This window comes from Cynocephalus volans, chromosome 2 (assembly GCF_027409185.1).
Source record: "Cynocephalus volans isolate mCynVol1 chromosome 2, mCynVol1.pri, whole genome shotgun sequence".
NCBI classification, from domain to species: Eukaryota; Metazoa; Chordata; class Mammalia; order Dermoptera; family Cynocephalidae; genus Cynocephalus; species Cynocephalus volans.
In genome coordinates, this window is record NC_084461.1 from 209,394,511 (window position 1) to 209,407,962 (window position 13,452).

Sequence of the window (13,452 nt, forward strand, 5' to 3'; positions counted from 1 at the left end):
GCTCGTGTGGATGAATGACAGAAGCTAGTTAATAAGTCAGACTCAGAACCCGCGATGTAGAGCTGGTGACAGGCTGTCCACACCACCCCACCCACGCTTAGCCCTACGGACAGCTCTGCCGGTCCGGGTTGCAGCTTGAGGCCCCCGCTCGCCCGCCGTCCCGGCCGACCCGCCCTTCGGCGGCCGCGCCCAAGCCCGACTCAGAGCGGAGGCGCCCTGCGCTGCCACTGCCCGCTGAGGAGCCCGGGCGGCCCCGTCCGCGTGGGGAGCGGTTTCCCGCCGGGGCGATTTGGCAGGTGCGCGCCGTGACTTCCGGCGTTGCCCGGGAGCCGCCGGAGGAGGAGCAGCGCAGGGGATGCGGCTGTGGTGGCGGCGGCAGCGGCCGAGCGCGGGGGGCGGCTGTGGCGGCGGTGGGGGGCGCGGGCCGGCGATGGCGCGGAGGCGCTGAGGGCGCGGGGCGGGCGGCAGCCGGAGGGCGGGCGGCGCGGGAGGAAGCGACGGCGGTGGCTCCATGGCCCGGGTGCGCTGAGGGACGCGGCTCTCGCCCCAGCCCGGCGGCGGCCGAACAATGAAGCTCCTGAAGCCGACCTGGGTCAACCACAATGGTGAGTGCGCGCAGGGGTCGCGGGAGGCTGAGCCCGGAGTCGGGTCGGGGCCCGGCGTCAGATCGGGGCCGCGCGTAGGCCCTGCCCTCCTCGCCCCCGACACCCGGTTCCCGGTGCCCAAGCCGCTGAGCCGGCGGGAGCGGACTTTGTCCTCGGCGCGGGGAGGCCGGTGAGACCGGGCACGTGCTGCAGGCTGGCCGCAGCGAGGTCCGACTTCGTCCCTAGCACTGGCTCTGAGCCCTCCGCCCCCCACCCGTGGTTCGTAGAGGCGCCCGCGGCCTGACTCCGGGGAGCTGGCCTGGGCGCCGGCCAGCCTCTGCCACTCGTCTGCCTCGGCCCGGATGTGTTCAGATGGCCCTGAGTGTGGAACCGGGGCGGAACCCCCCCGCCCCCCCGTGGCCTTAATTGACGAGGTGAAGATCTGAAATCTTCAGAGGGACTGTTACTGCCCCTGCCGAGGCCTGTATCTGGTGACAGTGCCTCCAGTGTGGGGAACTGTGGTCCCGGAATATGAGGGCTTGGGTCCGGGGTCTCCCAGCCGAAGAAACCACGTTTAGTGATAATCTGGGGCATCAAGGTGGCTAGGTTTGGGGCAGATGGGGCACAGGTGTGTTCTAGGAGAAGGGTTTCCCTCTAGCTCTGGCAGTGGCCTTAAAGCAAATCCGGGCGGAACGGACTCATCTACCTGGTTGAAATTTGACTCTGGTGTAGAGAAGACGCTGGTAACCAACAGTTTTGTCATAGTTCTGCCTTGTTGGCAGAACTGCTACAGGAGTTGGTCTTTGCTCCCCAGGGAGATGAGGAGAGAGACCCCCTATCCCTATCCCTCTGTTGAAGGCACTGAAGCCCAGGAAGCATCCCAGGGAGGCTCCTCCAGCCCAGAGACTGTGGCTCTGGTCCTGGTCTGTCTCTGACTGCTGGCAGGCAAAGGATCACCCTGATGCTGTCTTGTTCCTCATTTCTACTTTGCAGTGCGACTAGAGGGAGCTACGGTTTTCTTTTTGAGCAGGAGTGGATGCTTTGCCTTTCTTACACATGTAGCTTTTTAGTTTTGAATTTGATCCCAGGATGCTGTCTACTGCTACAACCAAACTGAACTGTATATCTATGTTCTTTCTCCTCCTTCCATCCCCCTCTCCTTCCTTCTTCTTGTATGACATCTTAACCATTTTTCAGGGCCCAGGTGAGGTCGCCTCTTCCTTTTGAAACTGTTTTGCCAAGTTACCGCACTAGATATACAGTATCCCTGTCCCTGTGCTGTCGACAGTTGTGGGTGTGCTTTTTATGTGCCCCCAGGGCATGGATTGCCTCACTCCCCTCTGTATTCGTATTGCACTGAGCAGTGCCTTCCACATATTTGGGTATGTGGTAAATACTGACTGAAACAGGTAAGAAAGCTGAAGTTTTCATGATTTAGAAAGATGCAACTAGGTTTATTGTGCGTGAAAACAAAAGCCTTGAGTTTTAGTTTCATTTTTTCTGTTGATCTCCAAGAGCATTTCCTGGTGTGCAGTGTGCAGATAGTGCTGTAATCAGGAAAGGAAAAATTTTATTAAGAACTAGTTTACTGTGTACGTTAAGGTCTGAAGGAATCTTTATTTTAAAATGGTCTGCCTCAATCAGTTTGTGTATATAGCCTACCCTCTCCAGTCTATCTTCTCAGTTCTGCCATATAATTTCTTCCCTTTTGATAAGCTCACTTGTAGGACAAAAGTTTTATGCTATGTAAGCATAAGGAAGTCAAGATGCTTAAACAGTTATCTAGATACAAATGAATGAGAGACGCAACCAATTCATCAGCCAAATGTACCAGCCGGGCACAGGAGGGAGACCAGTGGGCCAGAAGCCTCTTGTTGCTGAGAGCCTCTCCACAGCCCTAGAATGGTGTGTAATAATGTCTGCTCTACCCACTTCACAGGATGCTTGTGCTGTTCAGTTGGGAACATAGACACAAAAGCACTCCCCAGACTAAGTGCTTTAGAAATCTAAGAGATAGTAATTAATAATAGAAGACATTGAAACTTGGCTGGATGGGATTTAACTTCTTTTAAACTTGTTCTTTGTCAAATCTCCTTTCTTTTAAAGTCTAAAATCAACCTCGGTCTCATGGAGTGTTCAAGAAGACTGTCTGGGGTAAATTACCACTATCTTGGAATAAATGATGCTGATCTGAATCACTACTGAGCAGGCCTCTAAAGACTGTAGTGAATAGTTGGAGCTGTCAGGGGCAGGGGCTGCTCAGCCAGAAGCCTGAGTGGTAGGTAGTGACCAGTAAAATTGCACACTTGCTTTGGATGAAAAAAACAAAGCCATGTTCCTTTGGAGAGTGTATTTTTGCACTTTCTGGCTTCCTCACTCTGCATTTGTATCTCCTGTCTCAATATGCAGCACAAACATACTTTTTCTGTTTTCTGAGAGTCCAAAGTGGGAAGGAGCAGAGAGCTTCCCATTTTTCCTTGAGATAGTAGAGGATGTATTCAGATGAGTTGGAAGGGGCAGCTAGAATGGGAGAGGTTAAAAGCAGAGAGAGGAGTATTTGTTGGAGTGTAGGAATACCTTGGTCTTCATTTTCCTGGCTGATAATAGAGAAACCTCTAAGGTAGGGTTACTCAACCTCAGGGCTATTGACATTTTGGGCCATATAACTGTGGGACTGTACTGTGTGTTTAGCAACATCCCTGGTGTCTACCCACTAGATGCCAGTAGCACCGTCCCATCACCACCCAGTTGTGACAACGAAAAATATCTCCAGACATAGCCAATGTCTATTGGTAGCCAAAATTACCCCCAGTCAAGAAGCAGTGGTCTAAGTTTGTCAGTAAGTTAATAAATCTCAAAGTTGTCATATTGCAGTGAGATAAGCCTTGAATGTGTAATCAGACTGGGTTCAAGACTCCATCATTTACAAACACTGTAAATTCTTGGGCTTGTGACTCTACATCTGGGTCTTGGTAAAATTGAATAAGACTCATCTCTTCCATTTCATCTTGTACCCAAATATAAAGTACTGTCTTAAATTGAGGTACATAATAACAGCTAATGATATCTATCATTGACATAGAAGTTATGTGCCAGGCACTATTCACACACACACCACACACACATTTTATTTTGTGTTCTTGGACATAGTATTTTTTACTATGTATTTTATTTTAGGCTTAGCCAAAATAACCTTCATTTCTAATTTGGGTTAAGATCATATATTAGTCCAAAAGTGAAAGCAACTGAGTTTTTGGTTTTAAAGTTTGTTTAAAAAAAAAAAGTGTAGTTTATATGTTTAAAAAATTTCCTTGAGTGCTGGCCAGTTAGCTCAGTTGGTTAGAGCACAGCCTCATAACACCGAGGTCACAGGTTCATATCCCTGTACTGGCCAGCCACCAAAAAAAAAATTGATTGAGATTCATGGCTCTTTCCATCCCTGGGCCTTTGTTCTAGAAAGTTTTTTCTGGAACTCTCACTTGTGGGCAGACAGAGCTCATGCTCAGATCTTCGGTGAAGTCCGTTCTAACCAGGAGGGCCAGGATGGAAAGAGTTGTCATCCTCCTTTGACTTCTGGTTCACAATTTGATGGTAGTATTGTGAAAAGGTATTTGACAAATATTAAGTAATGGGGTAACTTGCCAATTAATCTTTATGGTGTGTGCTTTTTTTCTCCTGTCCTGTAATTGGATTAATTTTTCCCTACTCTGTCTCATTTCAAAAAGGATTTTAAGACAAGCTCTTGAGACATATACTGCATCAGTGTGAAAATAAGTCAGCTTGAAGGGAAAATGCGGGCTGATGGTACAATAATGAAGTCAGGAATAAGTATGGTAAGGTCTGGCACACCCTCTGGAAGGCACTACGTGTGTCTGAGAAGATGCTGGGAGGAAATCCTAATGGTGATATTGTATGATCGCAGTGGTTGTGAGATATACTTGGCAGTTGCTCTATATCAGTGGTTTTCAAACAGAGCAATGTCTGGAAAAATTTTTGATTTACACAACTGGAGGTGGGCGGCTGCTACTGGCATCTAGTGGGTAGAGGCCAGGCCTGCTACTAAATAGCCTGTGGCATATAGGACAGCTCCCACAGAATTATCCAGCCCCAAATGGCAGTGGTGCCAAGGATGAGAAACCCTATTCTGGATAAGAAAGTCTTTGTTGCTATTTGTCTTTTTGTGTATTTGTCTCACCCTTCCAACTAGATTGTAAGCTTCTTGAGGGCAAGAATTTTGCTTTTGTTTTAGAATCAGATAGTCTTGTTCTGGAGTCACTGTGCTCTGCTGCTTACTAAATATGGAAGGTTTTTTCTCTCTCTTTTGCTGATGTGTTCAGTAAAACCAATAACCCTTGCTCCACCTGCTCCCTGTGAGAGCTTGGAAAATGAGAGTTCTCTCCACAGTGTCTCTCACTGACTCTTGCTGACTTATGTCTAAAGACAGAAGTTTGATTTAGGAAAATAGCAAGAATCCACCTTAAGAGGATTCAGAAGAAAACTGGGTGAGACTTTGCCTTGGATAATACAGATGTAGATTTTTCACTAATTCATGCACCAAACATTGAATCTTTTAGGGGAGAAGCTCTGTGGCGATCCAGAGGTAAATAAGGCTCTCCCTGTGTGTGGACAGCTATGTGGAAGGTGGGAGAGATGGACATACAAACCATATTCTAGAATGCAGGGCAGACAGAAACAAGCCACAGGTGTGAGCTGCAATAGCCCTGAAGAAGAGGGGCTACTCTCCAGTATAGTCTGGTTTGTGGATGTGTCCTTGAACTAAAGCTTGGCAGGAATAGGGCTGTGATGGCAAAGAACATGCTGCAGCTCAGAGGACCATCAGAAGGAAAGCTCCAGAGGGTGAGAGCATTTAGGAGAAAACAGAGCAAGTATGTTAGGAGTAAAACTGAACACATGAAGAGGGAGAATGGGACTGGGAGGCAGAGCCTTGAACACATTGCTAGAAGCTTGAATTTCCTTCTCTGGGGTTGGGGGAGGGGAACATTGAGGTTTCTAACAAGCCTGGAAGAAACATCCATCCTGTGTCTTGGGTAGACCCTGGAGGAATTAGGAGGCAGTTCACCAGGTCTTGGTAAGAGGCAGGAAGGTCCAGGGTGGTAGAGGTTAGAAAGAGTGGGGAGGCCCTGAAGACAAGGGAGAGGTAGAATTAATAGGACCTGGCCAGTAGAGGCAGGTGACTGTGTGTAGACTAGGGTCACTCTCAGTTTATTTCTTTAGTATGCTGGAGAAAGAGTAAGGATAAGGGCTAGGAAATGGGATTTTCTTAAACCTTTGTTTTAATCTAAGAAGTGGTTGAAAAGATGTTTTTGCCTTATGAGCAGAATCATAATTACACAGCTGGGAGGGACCTCTGGGCAGCATCTGGCCTTGACCACTGAGGCCAGATAGGGAACCTTCTGCCATTGTGTTTACCTTGGATCCTTTTGGTGACCTGGGAAAGAATGCTCTGTGTCTGCATTGACCCCTCCCTTTCTTCAGAGGTTGCTAGTCCATTCCATTCATGTAGGATGTTTGCCTATAGACTGCAGAAGTGTCTAGCTCATGAAACAGAGGTCTGGAATGAGCCCTGGGAACCAACAATTGATACAAGCCCATTTTACCATCCTGCCAAGGTCTTTAACTACACCTAGAGAGGTGAGTGGGGCCACTGACAGTATCCACACTGTTAAATAGCACAAAGGGAATATTGCAGATACTTTGGGTTGCCTGCCCTCTTCTTCCTTGCTGGCAGAACCCCAATTTTTTTTTTCAGGTGTCTGCCCTCTACTGCAGGCCAAGCTGTAGGGGGCAAGTCCTGATAGTCTTAAGCTGGTATGTGGGTGAGTGCCAAGGATTAGTTAAGGAATGGCCATGTGATGCCATTCTAGCCATTGAGACTGGAGGCGACATCTACTGGGGGCTCCTGGGGAATTGTATAAGAAGAGATACTTGAAAGGCCTGTCTCTTCTGCTGGACTTCACTAGGTGTGCACATGGCAGCCAACTTGTGACCATGAGGACGGGGCTCACACTGAGGATGACAGGAGAGGAAGATGGAAGAATGTGGCTCATTAAGCTACTAAATTAATGAACCCTGAAGCTGCTATCTCTAGACTTGTTATATTGGTTAACAGATTACCCTTGAGAGTCTCTGTGACTTGCTGCAGAAACAAACATCTGCAGCAGTTCAGTTTACAGATGGAAACTGAGGCTAAGTGAGATGAGGTGACACCCGCGCCCCCCCCCCGCAAGATTACACTAGATGTGAATGGGACAAGTTGTGAGTCACACCCAGAGTCCAGCCCAAACCCAGGCTTACTCTTTCTAATTTGCCAAGCAGTGGTCTCTGTGCTGACCCTGGCTTCCTTTGTCCTGGAGGGCTTGAGGGCCCTTTTCCATCTCAGAAGGACAGCTTTCAGAAACCATGTGGTACACCTTGGAACCAGGAATCATCTTGTGCTTGGAGATTATTCTCCCATGGCAGCTTCTGTAGCCATTCAGAGTACCTTGGGGCTTCTAACCTGGTAGATTTCTCTTGAGGTGTACTTGGCGAGTATTCTCTGGCATTTGGTTTTTGAGAGTTGTCTGGGTATCAAGAGGATGCTTTTAGGGAAGAACAGAAGGGAAGGGCCTGTGCCTGGGACTTTGAGTCTTTCCTGTTTGCCTGATTGGGCCAACTAGGTCATGTGCTTTCTTTCTTTTTTTTTATTACCTGACATATTATAAATGCATCTTAAAGGTCATATGCTTTCTCTTGCAGTAGTCACCATTGCCTACTGGCTTATATAGGGGGAGAGATAGATACCTGAATAAAATTTAGGTTCTTAATGAGACATCCCTGCTGAAAGTAAGCTCCTGGAAGGCAGAGACTTTGTCTTTGCTCCTGCTCTATTTCCTAGGCCGAGGGTGGTGCTTGGCACACACCGTAGAAGTCACTCAGTAAATGTCAAATGAGTGCTAAATACTGGAAGAACATGATGGGAGGTGGCTGGTGGATGGACAGCCAATGTATCTGCTACCCTTGGCTGGTAGAGTTGATTTGCTTCAGAAAATGTCTTGTTCATCCTGATTGGCTTTTCTAATAGATCAGACTTTCTGGTGGAATCTGCTGGAAATTTCAATGATGAGAGGAAGCACACTACCCAAGCCATTACCCAAGGAGCTCATTTACATAATTGTGGTTTTTGGAGCTTCCTATTTAAGGAAGGGGAATAGATGACACAGAACAGGTAGAAAATGGTTTAGAACACCCCTGGCGAAAAGAAAAACTGTTTAGATCAAAACTTATTGCTCCTAAAAGCAATTATCTGCCTTGGTGTATTTACCAACCTGGGACAGGCTAGGTCACAGCGAGGCTGGCATCGTGAAAGCCACTGTAGTGAGGGCCAGACAGAGGGGGCAGGAAGCCTTATTGGAAGACCAGGGGTAGACCTTCATTGGAGCGGACTCTAGTTCTGCTACATCCTCCAACAGAAGGTCCCACTCAGAGAAGATACTCAATAAATTCACCTGTTTAACAAATAATGAGGGTTGATTTTGTGCCAGGGGCTGTTCTAAGAGCTGAAAACACATCAGTGAGCCAATAGCATGCCAGTATCTGTTGAGCAGCGGCATGTGATGCATTCTAGCAAGTGACACTGCAGTGGGTATCTGCTGGGGATGTCCTGTGTAAGCAGAAAAGAGGACATGTTGGGGGGAGCTTACTGGGGAGGCACACAGCAGACATCACAAACAAACAGCCATTACAGAGTGGGGTAGGTGGGTGAGTGTGGGGAGAAACCGCAGATATAGAGATGAGGAATGCTGAGATGTTAGGATGCCTTGGGAAAGCCTGTATGAGAAGGTAACAGTTGAGCACAGACCTTGTCGCAAGAGTCAGACTCTGAGCTGGAGAATTTTGCATGCAGGAGGGTTATTGGTTAGAACTCTTGAGATCCATACCTATGGGGTAGTGAGGGAAGCAGGCCTGGACAGAGGGAAAAGCTTTAATGCAAGCACAGCAAAAGTCACAGGCAACCTTGTGGGGAGCTCTGGAGCTGGGAGAGCCCTTCAGAGTTGTCCTGAATTTGGGTGAAGGGCCCAGGTCTTTATACTCCCACATCCACAGTCACTGGATGGAGGCTGTTCTGGGAAGGGGGCCTAACCTTGGTCCAAATAGTTCTGCTGAGGCAGGTCCACCTGGAGAAAGACTCTACTGGGAGCTGTCATGGGCTGCCAACCCTCCATATCTGGGAGAGGAGTTGTGCTTGGGTCCCTGGAGAGAGGGGACCTAAGCATAACCATTGCTACAGCATCCACTTCAGGCCTGATGGAGGTGAGTAAGGTGCCATCTGAGGAAGAGCATTTCAGACAGAGAGAATGGCCAGAGCTTGCCTGAGGGGTTTGAGGAATAGTAAGGATGTCATTGTGATCAGAGTAATGCAAGGGCAAGAGCATGGAGAGATGAGGACAGAGAGTGAACAGCAGACTTACTGGGAGGGCCTGGTGGGCTGCTAGAAGGCCTTGATTCTTACAGTGGGAACAGAGGACTGCCATGGTCTGACTTGGGTGTTAGAGGCTTTTCTGGCTGCTGCATTGAGACTAGACTGGGTGTAGAGGGCAAGGGAGGGAGCCAGCAGACCAGTTATGATGCTGTCGCAGTAATCCTGGCAAGAGGTGATCATGGTCTGAACCAGGGTGTTGATGGTTATAATGGTGAGAAAGGGTTGCATTCTATGTGTGTGTGTCTATATATTATATATTATATAATATGTATATTATGTTATGCATGACATATAACTTAGTTATTCTATATAGTACATAATTATATAACATTTTATATATAACGTATATTATGCACACACACGTACATCATATATTCTTTTTAGATATAATTTACATAGTGAAATGCCCAGACCTCAAGCATATAATTTGATGAATTTTGACAAGTGTATATACTTTATAACCTATTCCCCAATCAAGATAAGGAAAATTTGCATCTCCCCAGAAAGTTTGGGTTATGGCTATGTTGGGAAGCTAGAGTCAACAGGGTAGAAAGTGGCATATGAGTAGGAGAGGATGGAAGATGACTTACACACGAAGGGCAGAGTTGCTGTCAACTGAGATCAGTAAAATTGAAAGGACCAGATATGAGAGAGAAGATCCAGGATTCAGTTTTAGTTGGGGTGGACCAAGTGAGACCACCACATAGGGCCTTTCCAAGCACGCTATGATGAGAATTGCCTCTCTTGCCTTCTCCCTCTTGAAGACACTGGAGCTCCATTCTAAAGCTGTTGTTAAGGAATGGGACAAATACCTGTATTTTTGGCTAGTGAGAATTGCTATATATAATTGTACCAGGACATTACTTATGGTATGTTATGTGTGGATATGGATAAGCAGCATATTATGATTTGGTGCTTTTAATTTATAAAATTTAAAATAATTTTTTTATAAAAGTAATATATGTTCAACTTAGGAAAAATTAGAAAATGCAAAAAGGAAAACACATTTTAAAACTTTTTTATGTGGTCTTTCAGACCATTTGGAAAAAAATAACTGGGTGACTTGGTGATTTTAAAAAATGCATTTTATTTAGTGCACACACCACGTTATAAAAGCATCTGAGTTTTTTAAGACCTTTGCCAAATCACTGTCAGTCACCATAGCAAATTCAGTGTTTAACGTGTAACCTCCCCTACAGACCTTGCATTGTATATATATAACTGGAGTAGCTAAAATGTTGCTGTGCATTTTTCACTTAAATAATATCTTTAATGGCTGGCTGTATAGCTCAGCTGGTTAGAGCACGGTGTTAAAACACCAAGGTCAAGGGTTCAGATCCTGTACTGGCACCTGCCAAAAAAATAGCAATAATAATAATAATGTCATATGTTTGTCATTTTCTTAATTGTGATTGTTGTTAAATGAACAGATTTTCCCCCCTAAGGGAAAGTAGCTCTTAATTTTCTAATAGAAGTAGATGAAAAAGATTAGACTTATAGAAATCCATTTTGCAGATAAAATTTTCCCCCCATTTTGAGGATAACTTTTAAGTAATATCTCTGTTCTGCAAAATTAGAGGGGGAAAGGGTATGAAGAAACAGATGGTGACTGTTAGCAAATCTTTCTTGATTATGTGCTGGCAAATGCTGCAAGAAAAGTGATTAAAGTCTCTAACGATTTACCTGTCTCTTTTTCTACTTTAGTTTGTGGCAAAAAACAAAACAAAACAACCCACCAAAAACAAAACTGTATGGTTGCTACAGCTTCCTTCCTGTTCTGTTTTCAATCTCTCAGCCATCCGACACCTATGAGATGTCATTGTGTGGTGCTTACTAAAGAAGATTGGGACAAGTTTTTGTGGTTGAAAGTGGTAGAGATAACTGTAACAGATGGCTCTTTGAGCCAGCCATAGATGTTCTTCCCACCTGCAGGCCATTGGGGAAATCTGAGTCCCCACCACAGGAGATCAGGAGCTTGCCTTCCAAAGATTGGGACACCAGTGACCCTGAGGTTGTTTGCATTAGCACTTCTGCTGTGGGCTTTTGCCAGCCATTTAACAACAAGAAGTATTTGAGTGCCTAATATGTGCCAAGCTACAGCTCTAAGTACTGGGGATGAATTAGTGAATTAAAACAGACACAAATTGCTGAGGGCTGGCCAGTTAGCTCAGTTGGTTAGAGCATAGCTTTGTAACACCAGGCTCATGGGTTCAGATCTATATACTAGCCAGTAGCCAAAAAAAAAAAAAAAAAAATTGCTAAGCTCTTGGAGTTTCCATTATGGTGGTGGGGTAGACAACATACAATAAAAAATTATATGAGGATATTTTTTAAAGTTCATGAAAAGATTCATATCTTTTAATTCTATTTTTCCATGAACTTTTTGAAGTACCCACATATACTGTGTATGATATTGCTAAGAAAAAAATAGATCAGGACTAGGGAGATTGCTTGTGCCAGATTGGGGAGATAATACTTTTTAGTAGAGTTGTTAGGATAGGCCTCAACGAGAAGGCACCAGTGAGGAAAGGCTTGAAGGAAGCAAGGAAGAACCTTCTGGGCTGAAGAAAAAGCCATTGCTAGGCCCAGTGTAGGAGTGTGTCTGGTGCAGTCCAAGAACAGAGTGGAACCAGTGATAGGGGGTAAACAGGAGACAAGATCAGAAAAGTCTTGGGGTCCAGTGCAGGGTGGAGATGGGGCTATTGTGCAAGGCCTGTTTGCTTCCCCTCTGTGAGGATGACCTTAACTGTGATAGGGCAGACAGCGAGCAGAGCAGGTTTGGGTGAGGTGATCGGGAGTTCTATCCTGAACAGGGTTAGGGTGAGGTCTCTGGTAGGCAGTCAGCTATAGGAGTCACCTGAATATAGGTCACATTTGTGTGCTTAGCTGACGAATTTCTCTAAAGGGATCGCTGGTTATAAACGTGTGCATATTGCCTCCTGCACCAGAAAATAATCTATTTTATTGTGATCTAACCATTGGTGGTTGGATATTCACCATTATTACCTTTATGGATTAGTATACACACACACACACACACATACACACACAGTTTTTAAAAAATAGGCCTTATGTATGTGTGTATGTGTATTTATTTCTTATTGAGATCATTGTAGATTTACATACAGTTGTGTGAAGTACTGAGAAATCCCTTGTTCACGTTGTCAAATTTTTCCCAGTTTTTGCAAAACTATAATACAATATTGTGTTGACATTGACGCAATCCACCTGTCTTATTCAGATTTCTCCAGTTTTCTTTGTACTCGTTTGTGCGTGTGTGTTTGTGCCTGTGTGTGTTTAGTTCTATATAGTTTTATCACCTGTGTAGGTTTGCAAATCCACCACTGCAATCAAGATACTGAACAGTTCCAACAATTTTTATAAGCACACCCACCTCCTTTCCACACTCCCCCACCTTATATATATGTTTTTAAATTCTTTATTGGTTTGTTTTAGTTTTAGTTAGCATTTTTATAATTGTGGTAAAATACACATAACATAAAATTTACTATCTTAATCATTTTTAAATATACAATTCAGTAGTGTTATGATTTACATTGTTGTGCAGCTGATCTCCAGAACATTTCCATCTTGCAAAACCTTATCCATTAAGCAACAACTCCTTATTGTCCCCTCCAACCAGTCCCTGGCAACCATCATTCTACTATGTGTTTCTATGAATTTGACTATTCTAGATACCTCATATAAGAAACATACAATATTTGTCTTTTTGTGACTGGCTTATTTTACTTAATATAATGTCTTTGAGGTTCATCCATATTGGAGCATGTGTCAGAACTACTTTCCCTTTTAAGACTGAATAGTATTTCATTGCATGGATATACCGCATTTTGTTTATCCATTCATCAGTCAACAGACACTTGGATTGCTTTCATCTCTTGGCTATTGTGAATAGTGCCCCTGTGAATATGGGTGTATAAATATCTCTTTGAGATCCTGCTTTCAGTTCTTTTGGGTATATACCCAAAAGTGGAATTACTGGATCATACGGTAATTTTATTTTTAATTTTTTGAAGAGCCACCATACTGTTTTCAATAACAACTACACCATTTTACATTTCTCCCAGCACAAGGGTTCCAATTTCTCCACATCCTCACCAATACTTGTTATTTTCTTTCTCTTTCTTTCTTTCGTTCTTTCTTTTTGGCAGCTGGCCAGTACAGGAATCGAACTGTGGACCTTGGTGTTATCAGCACTGCTCTAACTGACTAAGCTAACTGGCTAGCTCTACACTTGTTATTTTCTGGGCTTTTTCTTTCTTTTTTTTTTTTTTTAAAGAAAAAATTTAATTACCATCTATAAGAATTTTTATGCAGAGCTAAGTAAAAACAGAGAAAGAAAAAAAAACCTCAGAAAATATGAAATCA

General features: G+C 44.8%; 1 protein-coding gene across 1 annotated transcript in view; it reads left to right on the forward strand.

The window, feature by feature from the left end:
• The first annotated feature begins 483 nt into the window (after positions 1-483).
• The window catches only part of LOC134369294 (protein HIRA), an 83,320-nt gene continuing 70,351 nt past the window's right edge, over positions 484-13,452 (forward strand). Inside the window, exon 1 of the mRNA XM_063085644.1 lies at positions 484-605. Coding sequence (XP_062941714.1) covers positions 569-605 — 37 coding nt within the window. The 5' untranslated portion in view covers positions 484-568. The remainder of the gene's footprint in view (positions 606-13,452) is intronic.